At 36.8% G+C, this 16633-nt stretch overlaps 1 protein-coding gene across 1 annotated transcript in view; it reads left to right on the top strand.

Annotated features, from left to right (window-relative positions):
• PPP2R5A (protein phosphatase 2 regulatory subunit B'alpha) overlaps nt 1-16633 on the top strand; it is an 87188-nt gene that overhangs the window by 54536 nt on the left and 16019 nt on the right. Inside the window, exons 3-6 of the mRNA XM_044000122.1 lie at nt 5209-5310; nt 8553-8645; nt 11898-12028; nt 14293-14352. Coding sequence (XP_043856057.1) covers nt 5209-5310; nt 8553-8645; nt 11898-12028; nt 14293-14352 — 386 coding nt within the window. The remainder of the gene's footprint in view (nt 1-5208; nt 5311-8552; nt 8646-11897; nt 12029-14292; nt 14353-16633) is intronic.

Below are 16633 nucleotides of genomic sequence, written 5' to 3' on the forward strand. Positions count from 1 at the left end.
AAAGATCCCTTTGATAGTCTAGTGAATTTTATGAATCTCTTTTGAGAATAGTGGTTGGTTGCCTACATTGATAATTGAAGGAAATGTTAAATTTTAGAGGTTAATGAAAATCAGGATGTAGTCTTTTCCTCATTCAAGTTCCTAGACTGTCCTAGAATCTATCCCTAGGCCACTTGGGGATCCATGGACCTCAAGTTAAGATCCCCATATACAAGGCAACTTGGTGTCCCAGTACCTATGTAGGCTTTTGCTTCAGAGGACTTGGGTTTGAATCCAGACTCTTCTGATCATGAGCAAGTTACTTGATTTCTCTGAGCCTCATTTCCTTACCTATAAAGTAGATGGTGTAATGCTTAGAGTGTTGGGCCTGGAATCATAATGACCTGAGTTCAAATCTGGCCTCAGACAATCGATACTTACTAGCCGTGTGACCTTGGGCAAGTCACTTACCTCTGATTGCCTGCCCCAAAAATTAAATAAATAAAACGAAGGGGTTAGACTAGATAGACCTGTGAGGTATCTTCCAGCTCTAAAGCTTGCAATCTCTAGTATATCCTTTACTTATGAAATCTTTGTAGCTTTTAAGAAGACAGCTATATTCTCTTGTTGACTTCAGAAACAAAAAATACTTTTGGGTTGTTGTTGTTGTGGAGTTGTTTTCAGTCCTGTCTGACTCTTAGTAACCCCATTTGATGTTTTCTTAGCAAGTATACTGGATGGTTTGCCATTTCCTTCTCCAGCTCATTTTCCATATGAAGAACTGAGGCAAATGGGGTAAAGTGACTTGCTCAGAGTCTCTCACAGCTACCAAGTATCTAAGGACAAATTTGAACTCATGAAGATGAGTCTTCCTGATTCTAAGCCCCACTGCTCTATCTATTGCGCCACCTAGCTGTCACAAAAGATACTATTCAAATCAAATTGGCTAAGGTGCCATCTGCTAGTAAAATATGAAATTCAGTGTTAGGTCAGGTGAAATTTACTTTCTCCTTTTGAAAAGTTATGAATATTTAATTGAATTTCTAGGGAAGAATGGGCCTAATCTGTTAAGACAAATTAAGCAATAATTAAGCACCTACTACGGGCCAGGCAGCGTGCCAGGTAATTACTAGGGCTACAAAAAATGACAAAAGCAGCTCCTTCCTGAAGGAGCTCATAGTCCAAATGGAAGAGAGAACATGTAAACATCTTTGTACAAACAAGACATACCAAGGAAAAATTGGAAATAATCTCAAAGGGAAGGCATTGGCATTGAAGGGTATGAGGAAAATCTTCTTGAGGTGGTAGGTCCTTTAGCTGAGATTTGAAGGAAACCAGGAAAGCCTAGAGGCTGAAATGAGGAAGGGGAGAATTCCAAGCATGGCAAGGTGATAGGGAAAATGAATGGAACTTGAGAAATGGTGTATTGAGTTCTATGAGCAAGGAACAACAGGAAGCCAGGCATCATGGAGGGAAATAAGGTAGAAGACTGGAAAGGTAAGAAGAGACCAAAACAAAAAAAACAACCAAAAAAAGACCAGGTTATGAACAAGTCAAGCAGGGGATCCCCCTGGGTCCAAGGGTGATACCTTGTCCACTGTGTCACTTAGCTGCCCCATGATGACATCTTTAGGGTTAAATTGAGGGGTGAGGGGAATGCACAGGGTGGGGTGGGGGGAGAGGGAAGGGCAGAGGTGAAATCCTACATTAAAGAAACAGGAAAAGGCTTATGGAGTGGGGGAAGATATGGGAGAGGAGCAGGGGAGTAAATGAATTTTACACTCATCAGAAAAGGCTCAAAGACCTTAAACTCATCAGTGTTGCCTCAAGGAGGGACTAACACACACACACACACACAAACACAACTGGGTGGAGTAATCTATTTAATCTGGGCAGTCAATGAGCCTAACAGTCATCAGAATTGGCTCAAAGACCTCAATCTCATTAGAATTGGATCATGGAGGGAATGATGTACACACTCAATTGGGTGGAGTAATCTCTCTAACCCTGCAGGAAAATAGGAAAGGAAGGGGATAAAGAGAGAGGGGCAAAAGTAGGAAGGACAGAGTGGGGGGAGGGGGACAGACAGAAGCAAATCCCTTTTGAAGAGTGATAGGATGAAAGAAGATGGATAATAGAATAAATATCATGGGGAAGGGAATAGGATGGAAGGGAAACAGTTAACAATAGTAATCATGAAAAAAGAGAAAAGAGGGGGGGAAATTGTACAAAAAAATATTTATAGCAACTCTTTGTGGAGGCTAAGAATTGAGAATCAAGGGAATGTCCATCAATTGAGGAATGATGGAAGAAACTGTGCTATATAATTGTGGTGGAATGCTCTTGTGCTATAGGAAATGACAAACAGGATGATCCCAGAAAAACCTGGAAAGACTAATGAACATCGATGTATATTGAAGTGAGTAGAGCTGGGTGGACATTGTGCATAGTGACAGCAGTATTGTTCAGTGAGCAATTGTGAATGACTTAACTACTCTCAACAATGTAATGATCCAAGACAATCCCAAGGAACTAATGAGGAAGCTTACTATCCATCCCCATAGAAAGAACTGATAAAAAGAACACTTGTGGATTGTACATAACCTGGTTGTGATCTTGTGGAGGGGGGAGGAAAGGGAGGGAGGGAGAAAAATTTGGAACTCTAAATCTTATGAAAATGAATGTTGAAAACTACCCTTACATGTAACTGGAAAAAATAAAGTAAATGTTTGTTGCTAAAAAAAAAAAATTAAGTAAATTTAAAAAAAGAAAAAGAAAAAAAAGTCAAGCAGAATTTTATATTTGGTCCTCAAGGCAATTCATATACAAGTGTTATCTGTATATGAATATTACAAGCAAGGTGAACTATTCTTATTTGTTACTTTGTTGCTCTTATTAGTGCTAAGAAACCAGCTGAGTTCTTAAATTATAACAATGGGGGCAGCTAGGTGGCACAGTGGATAAAGCACCAGCCCTAGAGTCAGGAGGACCCGAGTTCAAATTCGGCCACAGACACTTGACTCTTACTAGCTGTGTGACGCTGGGCAAGCACTTAACTCTCATTGTCCCACTCAAAATAAAATTATAACAATGGTTTGCCTTGTATCTGATTTGGGAAAGTATTTTATTGTTACTTTATTTTGAAGTGTGACGTTAACCCTAATTTAGATAAGAGGTAGGGTAAAACCTCATGACATTTGTTTCAAAGAACCTGAATATCTTACAGTTTATTAGTATGTGACATAATATCTTACTCTTTTGAATGTTTTATAGCTTAAAAAAACTAAACTTAAGGTACCACATGCTAAAAACCAAATCTATAGTTCCAAGGTTGACAAACCTTATGATGATTTATTGATGTCTCCTCTCTGTGTGTTTGCCATATTATCAGGTATAAATAAGAGCCCTTTATATTCCTTTTCTTATAAGGAAATGACTAAAGGAGGTTCAGTGGACTCATGAGTCTTATCAAGGACATTTGTCACTTATTGAATGTTGCATTGGTAATAATAGGAGTTTCAGGGACCTATTGCTTTATTTATGATCCAACTGAAATTTTAGTGAAAATCAGCATCCATGGCCCTAGACTTATTTGCTGGCCCTAAATTGTAAGATTATCTTTTTGTAATGTTTAGTTAATTACTATCTCAGAATACTGTTTCTTTATATGGCTTTGTGAATGTAAAGGTGAGATACAAAATAAATGTTCCTGAAGTGCTATATACTGCTGTCACAGATAAGAGGTGGTAGTCCTTAGATATTCCTCAGTAAAGAATTACACTCTTACTCAGTCCAATTAGAATTAAAGTGGTCTTTTATTTGGCACTAGGAAAAGTGACTGGTGGGAAGTCAAAGACTTCACCCCTCAGGGAGGAGGGCTTAGAAACATTCTCCACCTCAAACAGAGGGAAGGCAAAAGCTTTTATAGAGGATAGATTTCTACTTGAAAACTGGAAAGTTCCCTTTTGGGGTGGGGTGGGGAAAGCTTGGATGTTTGTCATATTCCTGACATTTTTTAAAAAATGATGGTTCTGACCTTTGGGGTTATCTGTCTCCTAGCTCTGGTCAGGTAGTAGCCACGCCTAATTGACTTTCTTGCTATAGAATTTTATCTACCCATACTTCTTTGAGATGTCTGTCCTGACATCTAGTTGGTCAATCTAAACTTTAATAGTCCCTTGATTCCTCAATATGTCTGTCCTGTTATCTGGTCATATTCAGTTTTGTTTCTCACAGGAGAAACTTGTGATTTATTCCAAGCCCATATCACTATGTTTAAAAAAAGGTTGAATTCAATTGAAAAAAATCAAGTGCCTCCTATGCCGGGTGCAGGAGAGACAGAGGAAACAAGCCAGCGAATACTGCAAAGAAATAGGAATTAGACATCTACACAAATGAAGAATGATATTGTTTAGTGCAGAAAGAGTTTGCCAAATATTTGAGAGGTAGTAGCATATTGAAGGATTATGTCCATGTTTTAGCAAACCTTTAATAAATGTTTGTTGACTTTTCATATTCATATCATCTTTTGCAGAAAATGAAGGAAAGAAAGAAGTAATCAATCAGGAAGTAAGAGGGGGAACCTAAGGCCAGTCCTCTGGGTCTGGGGTCTGATGAAATCAAAGAGAGACACAAGATTTAGAAATAAGAAAAGAAAGCAAGATGTCTTGATTTTTAACAGAGAAGTGTTTTTTCCCCCTTTAAATCTCATGGAGTTGTCTAGTTAACACTAAGCTATACCTTTAAGATTTATAAAACACTTGAGAATATTATTTCACTTGGTCCTTACAATGACCAAGGTGCTTGGGGTAGGTGCTTTTATTGTCCTCATTTTAGGGATGAGGGAAATAGGCAGAGAAAAACAAGATCAGGTGACTTGCCTAGGGGCACATAGTTATTAATAGGTGTATGAGGCTCAATTTGAACTTGATTCTTCCTGACTCCAAGTCCAGGACTCTATCCACCGCACCATCTAGCTACCTCAATTTCTGAGTTATCAAAAAGTAATCTTCAGGCAGCTAGGTGGTGCAGTGGATAAAGTACTGGCCCCGGATTCAGGAGGACCTGAGTTCAAATCCAGCTTCAGACACTTGACACTATCTGTGTGAACCTAGGCAAGTCACTTAACCCTCATTGCCCTACAAAAAAAAAAGTAATCTTAAGTCCCTTTTGATTGTCACTGTCCTTATCCAATAGAATTTAAGTCTATGGATGTGTTTTTGTTCATAGATCAGTGTCAATATCTTCAGAACTCTTCCTCCAAGTGATAATCCAGACTTTGATCCTGAAGAAGATGAACCAACCCTTGAGGCATCATGGCCTCACATACAGGTATGAAACAGAATTGTGTGTTGGTGATTTATGGATCATTAAAGTGAAGATAATTCTTCTCTGTTCATTGTTGTATCTTTTAGATTCTGATTATTAAATTCATAGAAACAGTTAAAAATTTATCCACTTAACATTTTCTCACTTTCTAAAGGAACAATTAAAAGTATTGAGAAGTCTATTCCTAAAAGTGTCCTCAAGCACAATGTTTATTTTTCTTCCCTCCTACACCTACTCCCCCTGCTACTGTTTTCCCTCTTTGAATGGGCTTGTGAGATATGAGGAAAATGTTGAAACTTAAGGACTTGTGAGTAGAAAGGATCTTGACCATTGGACAGAGTTAATTTTTTTTTTTACAGAGGCATCTTAAATGTGCAAAAAATAAGTTAGTAACAAGCAGTTATGTGGCAAAAGGGCTAGAGCAATGGGCTGGGAATCAAGAATGATCTTCCCTGGGTTCAAATCTGGCCTTAAACACTTACTAGCTGTGTAACTCTGGGCAAATCACCACTTGACCCTGTTTGCCTCAGTTATATCATCTATAAAATGAGCCAGAGGAGGAAAAGGCAAACTACTCGAGTATCTTTGCTAAGAAAACTCCAAATGATATCATGAAGAGTTGGACATGACTGAAATGACTGCACAACAAACAAGCATCCTTACATATGTCAATTTTAGCAAAAGACCAAATTTTAAATTTTGGTACTACAACTTGATCACAATAATAATATAAACTAGGTGAAAAAAAATCACAAGATACACTGGCTTACACTATTAACAGAGTCATGAAACAATATACACACTATATGGGTTCTTGAGATTTTTTTTCATTTTTATTATTCAATGTATTATCTTCCTGCTGGAGCACAGCTTAGAAATCCCTACAATATGACCATCTTAAGGACTAACTAAGCATCTTCATTTAATTTAGTTTATAATTATGTATAAATATCTGTAAACAACTATTTCAGAAAATTTCATGCCAGAGAATGTCATTTATTGTAGGGGAACATACTCTGGACAATTGGTCAGAAAAGTACTATTGGTTTTATCCTATAGGCTCATAGAGAGAATCAAATAAAAAAAACTGACTGTTTCTAACTTTGTAAACCTTACAACATATTGAAACACCAGTTATCATCTTTATTAATAATAAGAAAAGTTGCTATGGTTTATATTTAATATGCAAGGAACTTCAGGGTATAAAGTTGCCATTTAAACTAACTAGCTTTCATTTTCGTTTATCTCATCTACTTCTTTTGTTGGTTTTTACGTTGGGGGTCATTTTAAATGTTCATGGAAAGGAGGGAGTAAAAAATTTGGCACAATAAAATATTTGCTGGGTTTACTACAAGTAACTCAACTTTGCACTGTCCTTGGTCCTTGAAACTTGTACCTTGGGGTCTTGTTGCTATTCATCCCTTGCTAAATCCCAGCCCTAGATTGCTCCCTCCATCCCTATCCACCTTTTGTACTCCTCTTTCTCCATCAGCATTCAGCATCAAAGGCCACACACCTATGCCAAGTGGGTCCACTGAATATTTGTTATCTAGTCTCACTTGGGCCTTCACTGCAGCATTCCAGTCCTTTTACCCTTCCTTGATGGATGCTGTACTGCATTCTCTTAAGCACATGTTCTCTTCTCCTCTTTAGCTGGGGGACATGGAGGTGGGAGTTGTGGCAAACTTCCTTTCCTCCCTGATTCCATACTTTATCATTACTTCAGCATCATTCTTCAGAGGCATCTACTTTACTCTACTCGAGGACAATGAAGCTGCCCTTCTCCTTGCCAGTGCCAGCCCCTCCCTGTACTTTTATTCTTGATCTCATCCCTTTCCTCTAGTAGCTTTCTTCTTTCTTTGATCATCCCGTCTTCCTAATTTTCAAAACTTTTCCTTATCTTCTGGCTTCTTCCTTGCTACCTGAAAATATGCTAAAATATCCCCTTGATCTTCAATTGGCCTTATTATCCTCTCAAGCTATACCTCTTCTTCCCTTCACAGCTAAATCCCTTTAAAAGACTGCACTTCATTGCTTCCACTTTCCTACCATTGCCTTCGCTTTCTACTGCTCAGTCACTTCACTCTCACCTCCCTTATCAAATCCAATGTATCTCCCACATTTGTGCCTTTGAATAGCTTGTCTCCTTTGCCCCCTCCACCAATGCCTTGAATGTCCTCTTTCACCTCTACTTCTTGGAGTCCCTAAATCCCTTGAAGGCTCAACTCAAGGGGTTACCTTCTTCAAGAGGTCTTTCCTGATTCCCATAGGTTCTCCTTCAATGCAGTGTGGATTTTTACTTTATCTATATCCCGCATTTACTTTTTTTTTGGGGGGGGGGGTGAGCCAATTGGGGTTAAGTGACTTGCCCAGTGTCACACATCTAGTAAGTGTTAAGTGTCTGAGGCTGGATTTGAACTCAGGTCCTCCTGACTCCAGGGCCAGTGCTCTATCCACTGCACCATGTAGCTAGCTGCCCCCTGCATTTACTTTTCTTTGATCATGTTGTACTTTCATGCCCTCTCCTTTAGAATGTAAGCCCCTTTAGGCAAGAACTGTCTTTGTAGTTGTATCCCCAGTGCCTGGTACCTAGTAATCATTTAAAGAAGATGATTTTTTTTCAACTTTGGACTGATAAATAAAAATATAGTCTTTATAGAGATTATATATTTATAAAAATATATTAAAAGCCCTGCCATTTAGATACTGTGATTAGTGAGCTAGTTTACTGATTTTCGAAAGGTACAGATATCTGCAACCTTCATTTGGGATGGAACGAAAGGCTAGTCTTTTAGAGTAGGTCCAGTATTACTTTTGTAGCAGATCAATTTCATAGCATTTTTGAGAAGTATCCACTCTGGTTCATGTGCCCCACCAGCTTGTTCTTCTTGTTCTTTGATCTGAGCAAATTCCATTGCCTCTGTGACAGCTGTAGGGGTGGTGTGAGAGTAGGGTATAACTCCAACCTAACTAGTCAGATCTCTTAAAATGATTTGTGGCCATGCCTCCAGGGGACTAATGACCTAGGTGACCTTCAGGTTCCTTTCATACCTGCTTCAGATTCTAAGTGCTTCCTGGTATGTCCATGCTGGCAGCCTCTGTTCCCTTGTCTAGAATCTATAAGCACTTGGTCTGTTTTCTAAAGTTCACCCCAGGCTATGTGTTGCTTGCCTATCTACTATTAAATAGAGTCTTGGTGGAATTGTATACAGTTTCTTTACCTGTCCTTTAAATTTCTGTTGTAGTTGGTATACGAATTCTTCTTAAGATTTTTGGAGAGTCCTGATTTCCAGCCAAGTATTGCAAAAAGATATATTGACCAGAAATTTGTACAGCAGGTAAGGAACTCTTATATTTTAAATTAATTGATTGTTAGAAATTAACATTGTTTTATTAAATATGAGTAAATATATACTATAGTAAATTGACTTCAATTTATGTTTCTATACATATTCTTGGACATTTCAAAGTCCCGTCTCCCCCCCCCCCCATCCAGGAAGATCAGCTTAGTTTCCCAAAGTCTTTCTTTGATAGCGACTCTTAATTTGGTGTAACATTTGTTATTCTTACAAGACCTCTAGAGTATGTCCATTTTTCAGATCTGTCTTCAGACATATTCCATCATTGGGATAGACATAAAATTGCTTCTGGGAATGCAGGACTTTGAGCAAAGGGTTAACTTCTTGTAAAATGAGTCAAATTAACTCAAATTCCCATAGTTCTTTCACTTCTAACACAAAATTCAGGTTTTGCAGGACTTTCACAGTCCCCTCCAATTTCAAGAACAATGTTAGGCTATGTTGGCTATGGGTTATTTTTACTTCCCAAGCCAGTATGTCAGAAAGCACTCTTTTCCCCAAATGGAGAAGTATAAGCAGCGAAATATTAGTATACAAACACCTTTCCTCTATTATACAGGTAGGTTGGGAACCCATCCAAATGAAAACTTTAATATAACCTGTTACTTAAATGCATTTTGTGGTCAGCTCCACCAGCTTCTGATACCTCTTTCTCTCCCTTGCCCTTCTTTTTCCCCCTCCCTTCCACACTGTCCTTTTATCTTTTTTCCTCTACCCCTCCCTCTCTCTTTCTCATCCTTTTCTTTTCCATCACATAGCAAATCCTTCCTCCACTTCACCTAGACTTTTTATTTTTGCAATGTGTGCATCCCTATTTAGCTTCAGGCCCCATCTGTATTTCTAAACTCATACAGAGCCCAGGACCCATTGTGGTACAATGGGGAAAGCACCATATTTAGGGTCTCGGAGGACCTGGGTTCAAATCCCAACTCTGCTACTTTAGAACCTGTGTGATGTTGGGCAAGTCACATCCCTTCTCTCGTTTTACTTTGTCCATCTCTAAAATGGGGAAGTTAAGACTAAATGACCTCTTGGTTTCCTCCACAGACTTTAGGTCTGTGATGTACAAGGTAGCTGGATTTCTGCAACATTAACAAAGAACTTTATATATAGTCTAAAACTAGCATCAAACAGTTTAGTTTTGAGACTAGACAAAGGTTTTGAGTTTTGTGTTCTAAAGGACTAGAGTAAATCAACAAATCTGCTAAGTCTACCAAACTTGGGAACTAACAGTCATAGAAGAATATTTTAAATGTTTAAAGTCCTAAGCAAAAATGAGATTGCGTACTTTTGTTTTCATTATGAAAGATTTTTTGGATTTAATTTTTTTGTTTGTTTCAATGTGAAAGATCCTGCAAAGGACATATTGAAGTTAGTATTTTGATGACCTTTTTATGCTTTCCTATTAACTCCTGCCTACTCTTCTGATCCCTGAAGTTCCTGATTCTTCTAGGTTTTTCTTTGTTTTAAATAAAATCATTCACATGATTTCATGTCACCCTTTCCAGGGCTATTTGTATTATATCTACAGGATACTGGGAGAGGTTCAATGATTAATATGAAGGAGTGGATGTTCATAGTAGAATTTGTGGCTTCATTAAGGGAGGTACTTTTTGGTCAGATTTGTACCCTCCAAATAATTACTGAAAGTTTGTGTCCATTGTGTTAGAGATTAAACTTTATTTGCATAATTCAAGTGTTTTTAATCCAAAAGTTATCCAAACTTCTTTTTAAAAAAACGAACCAATGCTATGGATAAAGAACATTGTCAGCTTAAGATAACTCACTTAATAATTGCTTACTTACTGCATTAGGTTAGCCATTCAAAAAGCACTTAATAAAATGTAGAGAAATTACTGTTTTATTTTAAACTCCGTAACACTACATGCTTCAAATACCTTTTAGTAAAATTATTGGGTTAAGTACTTAGGTGACTATAAAAAAATCAATAAATATTTTTCCTTCTTTGGATGTGCATTGTGTGGTATATTTGAGGAAGGAAAAAATTTAAGACTTTAAAGACTGAATTCTGGGTTTATGATACCCTCTTAAATTTATGTGATACAGTTTATAGCTGGTTTTCATTTTGCACATTCTTACATCCTTAGCAATTTAGGCATCTCTCTACAAAGGTATCCCTGATTCCACAGCTGTGACCTTTGTGAAGTATTCTTAGTGAATCTCTCTACAACAAAGTACCTACTCCAGATGAATTGATCGGGAAGCCTAAGCAATATTTTGAAATTACTATGTGGCAAATTTTAAGACCTAGAACATCATAAACTTAAAGAGTGTGAATAGGCAAATGTCTGAAGAGACATATTTACCAAATATGGTCTGAAAAAAATGTTTAATGAATAACTGGGCCAAGGAGATTGGCTTGTTTTTAAAGTGCAAATAAAATAATCTACATATGAACTCAGCTATTATATTATTAGATCCTTTTGTTAAAATATAAACATGGCTTAGTACCTTAAATATAAGATTCAGGATCAGGAACTTGAGTTTGAGTAAGTTTGTTTTGACCACAAATTTAGCTATTTTGATCTTTTTCTATAAAACTAGTATAATTCTGACAGCTCTTAGAGGTGATGTGCCTTCTTGAGAGAAAGCCAGCCTTGAAGTAAGGAAGACTTGGGATTCATATTAGTTGTTTGTACCTGGCCTCATATCCTGAATTCTAAATATTTCCTAGTGACCCCCTAAGATTCAGAACAGGTGCTGACCTTTTCCCAATACTAGTGAAATCTCCTTGTGCTTTCCTTTAAAAAAAAACAAACTTATATGTATAAATCTTTTCAATAAACTTGATGTTTGAAGGTGTATATTTTTTAAACTTTAAAATAATTTTATTAGTGACTGAATCTAAAAGCTTAATGGAGTCTAGAAATGGTTGTAATTTATCTTCAAAAAGAACATCAAAAAAGTTTGCTTAGATTTAAGCATTGTATGTGGAAGAACATTTTTATAGAAAGATAGATGGTAAAAAAAATGAATGCTAAGCTAATATTTGGGAAGGTGTTTTTTTTTTTTCTTGAGAATATGGAGGAGTAATTAACTTTGCTACTAAATGTTTATGTATCTTCACTTTTCAGTTATTAAGGACAGAATTGAACCCAGTTAAAAAGGGGGGGAGGTTGTAATTATATAGTATGATCTAGAAATGAAAATTAGAATGAATTTTTAGTTTGATTATTTTTTAAAAAGTAATTTCTCAGATTTTTTTTAAAGCTCTTGGAGCTTTTTGATAGTGAAGATCCCAGAGAGCGTGACTTCCTGAAGACAGTTCTGCATCGGATTTATGGGAAATTCCTTGGATTAAGAGCATTCATCAGAAAACAAATTAACAACATTTTCCTCAGGTCAGTAGATTATATGTACAATTTATCCCTTTCTCTTCTTTTTTCTTTCTTTCTTTCTTTCTTTCTTCCTTTCTTTTTTTTTTTTGCGGGGCAATGGGGTTTAAGTGACTTGCCCAGGGTGACACAGCTAAGTAAGTGTCAAGTGTCTGAGGCCGGATTTGAACTCAGGTCCTCCTGAATCCAGGGCCCGTGCTTTATCCACTGTGCCATCTAGCTGCCCCAACTTATCCCTTTCTTTGCAAAGTATTTGTTTCACTTAGACTTTCTTTAGGATAACCTTTGAGAATTAATAAATTATTGAGAAACTATTCAAAATATTTGCCATTAGGCAATTTTTTAATAAAATGAAGACTACTTTGTAATATGATATTAATGTTGTCATATTTGAGGTTTATGATAGTACTAATATTTACCCAAATATGCACTTACCTTCTAGCTTTTTAGTAGAATAGTCTACTAAATATTTGGATTACCTGCCCTAGCCCCAAATACTTAAACTTAGTCTTTTTACCTTTTGGCTATGAAATATTTATGTAAAGTGTTGAAGACCATTGCTGGAAATAAAGAGGGTCTACTGAAGAATTAAACTCACTGGCAGATATTGAAAACCTTAGGCTCATTTATTTGGTGTATTTAATGGAAGGCAGAGGCATAACTGAGGACATAGCAAAAGGGAGCCTAGGCAGAGCAAGGGGAAGAGTACTCACTTTCCCCTCGACTTTGGGGTTTAGAATGGAACCTCTGAAGTGGAACTGAGGAGGACAAGGAAGGGCTGTAATAAGAGATGTTGCCTCCTCAGCTTTGGGGCAGGAATAAGTGAGCCGTGATGCTCTTGGACTCCTGGATGCCTCCTCAGCCCATTCTTCAGGACACTTCAGGTTTTGTGTAGAGAATCGAGGGTCTTGCTGTAGTTATGTCTCTTTGGTCTCCTATCTCTGATGTCACAAATAGGGAGACACAGATCAGTTAGGAAACTAGAAGTTTCTAGGCTGGAAGAAGAGACTCCAGATGTAGGGGTTCCAGAGAAAAGGAGTGAGGTAGAAGGTGGATACCAGGAAGAAGGTGTGGCTAGGCAGAGCCAGCTTGTTGGACAGAGGTTGGAAAAAAGCAGAGATTTTTTTTCTGGCCCACAATAGAAAGTTTTTTAGTACTGTCACTCTATGCCACAAGGTGTTCAATTTATTTCGATCCAATTTTTAAAATTTAAAATAATATCAAGAACAGTACCTACTTTGTTATGTAACAAAAGTCAATCCTCTACTGAATTGTACAATTTAATGGAAAAATGTATAAGTAGGGGAATTCACTGTGAACTTTATACTCTGTATTGTTTTTATTTTTTATTTTTATTTTTATTTTGCTGGGCTATGGTGGTTAAGTGAATTGCCCAGGGTCACACAGCTAGTAAGTGTCAAGTGTCTGATGCTGGATTTGAACTCAGGTACTCCTGAATCCAGGGCTGGTGCTTTATTCACTGCGCCACCTAGCTGCCCCGCTTGTTTTGTTTTTAAAGAAATCTTAATGTTTTATTTTAGGCTATAATTTTTCTCTTGTAGCTAATGAAATATATCAAAAGGTTCTGTGGCTACTGCTTTAGGAATGACAGATGGTTGATGGGTAATTTATTTTACTAAAATAGACTATAAGTAGAATATCTTCTCTTCAAAGACTTCCTTAGTTTGGATGCCTATCTCTTCTTGAAAACCTATAACACCTTACCAGCACTGAGGGCACTCAATAAATCAATGTTGGTCAAATTGAGCTTACTTCTAAACTTGGAAAACAGGGGGAAATCTGAATAATATGAGTCAGACCAATAGAGCTTTAAAATGCCTTTATTGCACTAATGTAGGGTTATTTCCTTACCTGTTTTGAAAATTGATTTGACAAAACCCATCCTTATTTATTGTTGAATGAAGTAGGATATTCCAATTTAAATGTTCTTCTAAAGCTCACGTGGATTCTCTTAATGAGTCATGATAAAAGCACATGTGATTTAACAGGAGTTTAGGCAGTTCTTGACCAAAGCAGGAATTCCTTCACATTTAAGATTGGAAAGACTTTAAGTTTGAGTATTCTTTGATAGTGAGAGGATATTGGTCCTCCAATTGGTCTTAAATGATGTCACTTAAGACAAAATATATTTGTTTTAAATGATTGTATTTGGTAGGAGATTGAGTTCTCCCTACTCTGTTCTGTCTTTTAGTTTGACTTTGCTGATTTACTTGACTAACAGTACTTCCCTTTTAATTGTAAAACTACAGGTTTATATATGAAACAGAACATTTTAATGGTGTTGCTGAACTCCTTGAGATATTAGGAAGGTAGGTAATTTTTTGATCAATTTTATTAATAGAGCTTAAATGATTTTCGCTTTATGATTTTGAGTTGGATTAAGAGGATAATTTAATGCTTCATGTTTAAAAATAGGGCACAACATGTAGTTTTTTTGATTGAAACCTTATTATAGGTTTCATAGGAGGTCAGACACTTGAAAAATGGCCATGTAAGAAAATCTGTTGTAGAATATAGACATATCCTGCTTCTGAGATCTGTGGCATGTTTCCTTCCTGAGCCCTCTAAACTGCCAGACTCCTTCCTATATGCCTTTATTTAGTTTGGAGTTGAGGGTATATGAGGGGGAGAAGGAATTAAAATGAACTCTAGAGAATGTTGATGGAGATTTTTACAATTAAATTGTATTTTTAAATATTTAACATCTGTTTTTTCTTCCCACCCATACTCCATTTGTGTGTGGGAAAATCCTTGTAACAAATACTCATAATCTAGCAAAACAAATACTCTCTTTGGCTATGTCCAAAAATATGTCTCCTGCAACTATTAGTAAAGATATATTAAAAGTCTATATTAATCCATCTTTCTTACAGGGATGTGGGAGAGCCTAAAGTCCTACTTGAATATAGCTTGAATAAGTATCTTACCCTATTTTCATTACATAAATGTTGTAACTCTTCTCACTAGGGGATTTTAGCCACATATTTGGAGATAGTTTGCAGGTAGAAGTACTCTGATCAAAGAAAGAAAAGGATGCACATGTGCAAAAATTATAGCAGCTCTTTTTTGTCTTGGTGAAGAATTGGAAACTGAGGGAGTGCCCATCAAGTGGAGAACGGTTGAATAATTTGTGTTTTGTAAATGTGATTGGATACTCTTGTGTTGCAAGAAATTATGAAGGAGTTTTTTAATTCAATTTTATTTTTGGTTCTAAATTATCTTCTTCCTCCTTTCTCTTCCCCCAGCCATTGAGAAGGAAAGAAAACCAAAACCATTAGAAATATATATAGTTGAGCAAACAAATTATAAAGGGGGGGGGAGAGAAAGAAAGAGAGAGAGAGAGAGAGAGACCGAGACCGAACTTGCACTTGGGGGTCCATCAGTTCTCTGTGTGGAACTGGATAGTGTGAGTCATCATGAGTCCTTTCCAATTATGGTTCATCATTGTGTTGCTCAGAGTTCCTAACTCTTTCAAAATTGTTGCTCTTTACAACATTAATATATAAATTCATGCAAGTGTTCCTATGTTTTTCTGAAACCATTCCTTTTTTTCTTACAGCACAATAGTATTTTGTCATGTTCATATGACAAATGGTTCAGTCATTCTTCAATTGATGGTCACCACCTCAATTTCCAATTCTTTGCTACCACTAAAAGAACAGCTATAAATATTTTCATGCACATGAGTCCCTTTCTCTTTCTTGGATTTCATTGGGGGTAAAAACCTAGTCAAGGTATTAACTGAGTTAAAGGGCATACACAGATTAATGGAAATGTGGGCATAGGTTCAAAATGCTTTTCTAGAATGGTCAGACTAGTTCACAGTTCCACCAATAGTGCATTAAAGTGCCTATTTTCCTAAGGTCCCTCCAGCATTTATCATTTCCCTTCTTTGTCAACTTTTTGCCAGTGAGGTAGTCTTTAAAAAGTATTGCAAAGACAAACAACTTTGAACTCAGGATCACTGATCAAAGCGGTGACCAGCCATAATTCCAGAGAACGCATCTGAAACATGCTTCCCACCTACTGAGAAGAGGCAATTTGTAGATTGAGACTTTGGGGGGAGGGGTGGAGAAGGTGCAGGAGGATGGTGGCCAATGTGGGAGTTTGTCCTGTTTGACTATACATGTTTGTAAGAGGGATTTGGGTTTTCTTGCTTTCTCAATAATGATGGGGAAGAAAAGGGAGGAGAGGAAGTTGCATTTTCTTTTAAAAAAAGATAAAATTTAGCTAAAAAGAAAAGAAATACATTTGCATTGTGTGGTCTTATTGCAAAATAGAGGAGAATTTACCCTACCTATTTATTTCTGAAGAAACAAAATTTGTATCCAAGTAGAAATTAGGTTACTAGTTGTCCTAAAAGTTTAAGAAAAGGAAATTTTGTCTAGAGAGTGTACATATGTGACCTTGGGTAAGTAATTTCATTTCTTTGACCCTTGTGTACCTCATCTGTTAAATGAGAGTGATAAATATTTGGATGATAATTTCAAATCCCAATTATCTGAACATTACTGAATGCCTTAGTAATAGTCTTTGTAAGGTAACTTACAGGTACAGAGTCACAGATCTATACACTTAAAAGAAGTCACC

This window comes from Dromiciops gliroides, chromosome 4 (genome assembly GCF_019393635.1).
Source record: "Dromiciops gliroides isolate mDroGli1 chromosome 4, mDroGli1.pri, whole genome shotgun sequence".
NCBI classification, from domain to species: domain Eukaryota; kingdom Metazoa; phylum Chordata; class Mammalia; order Microbiotheria; family Microbiotheriidae; genus Dromiciops; species Dromiciops gliroides.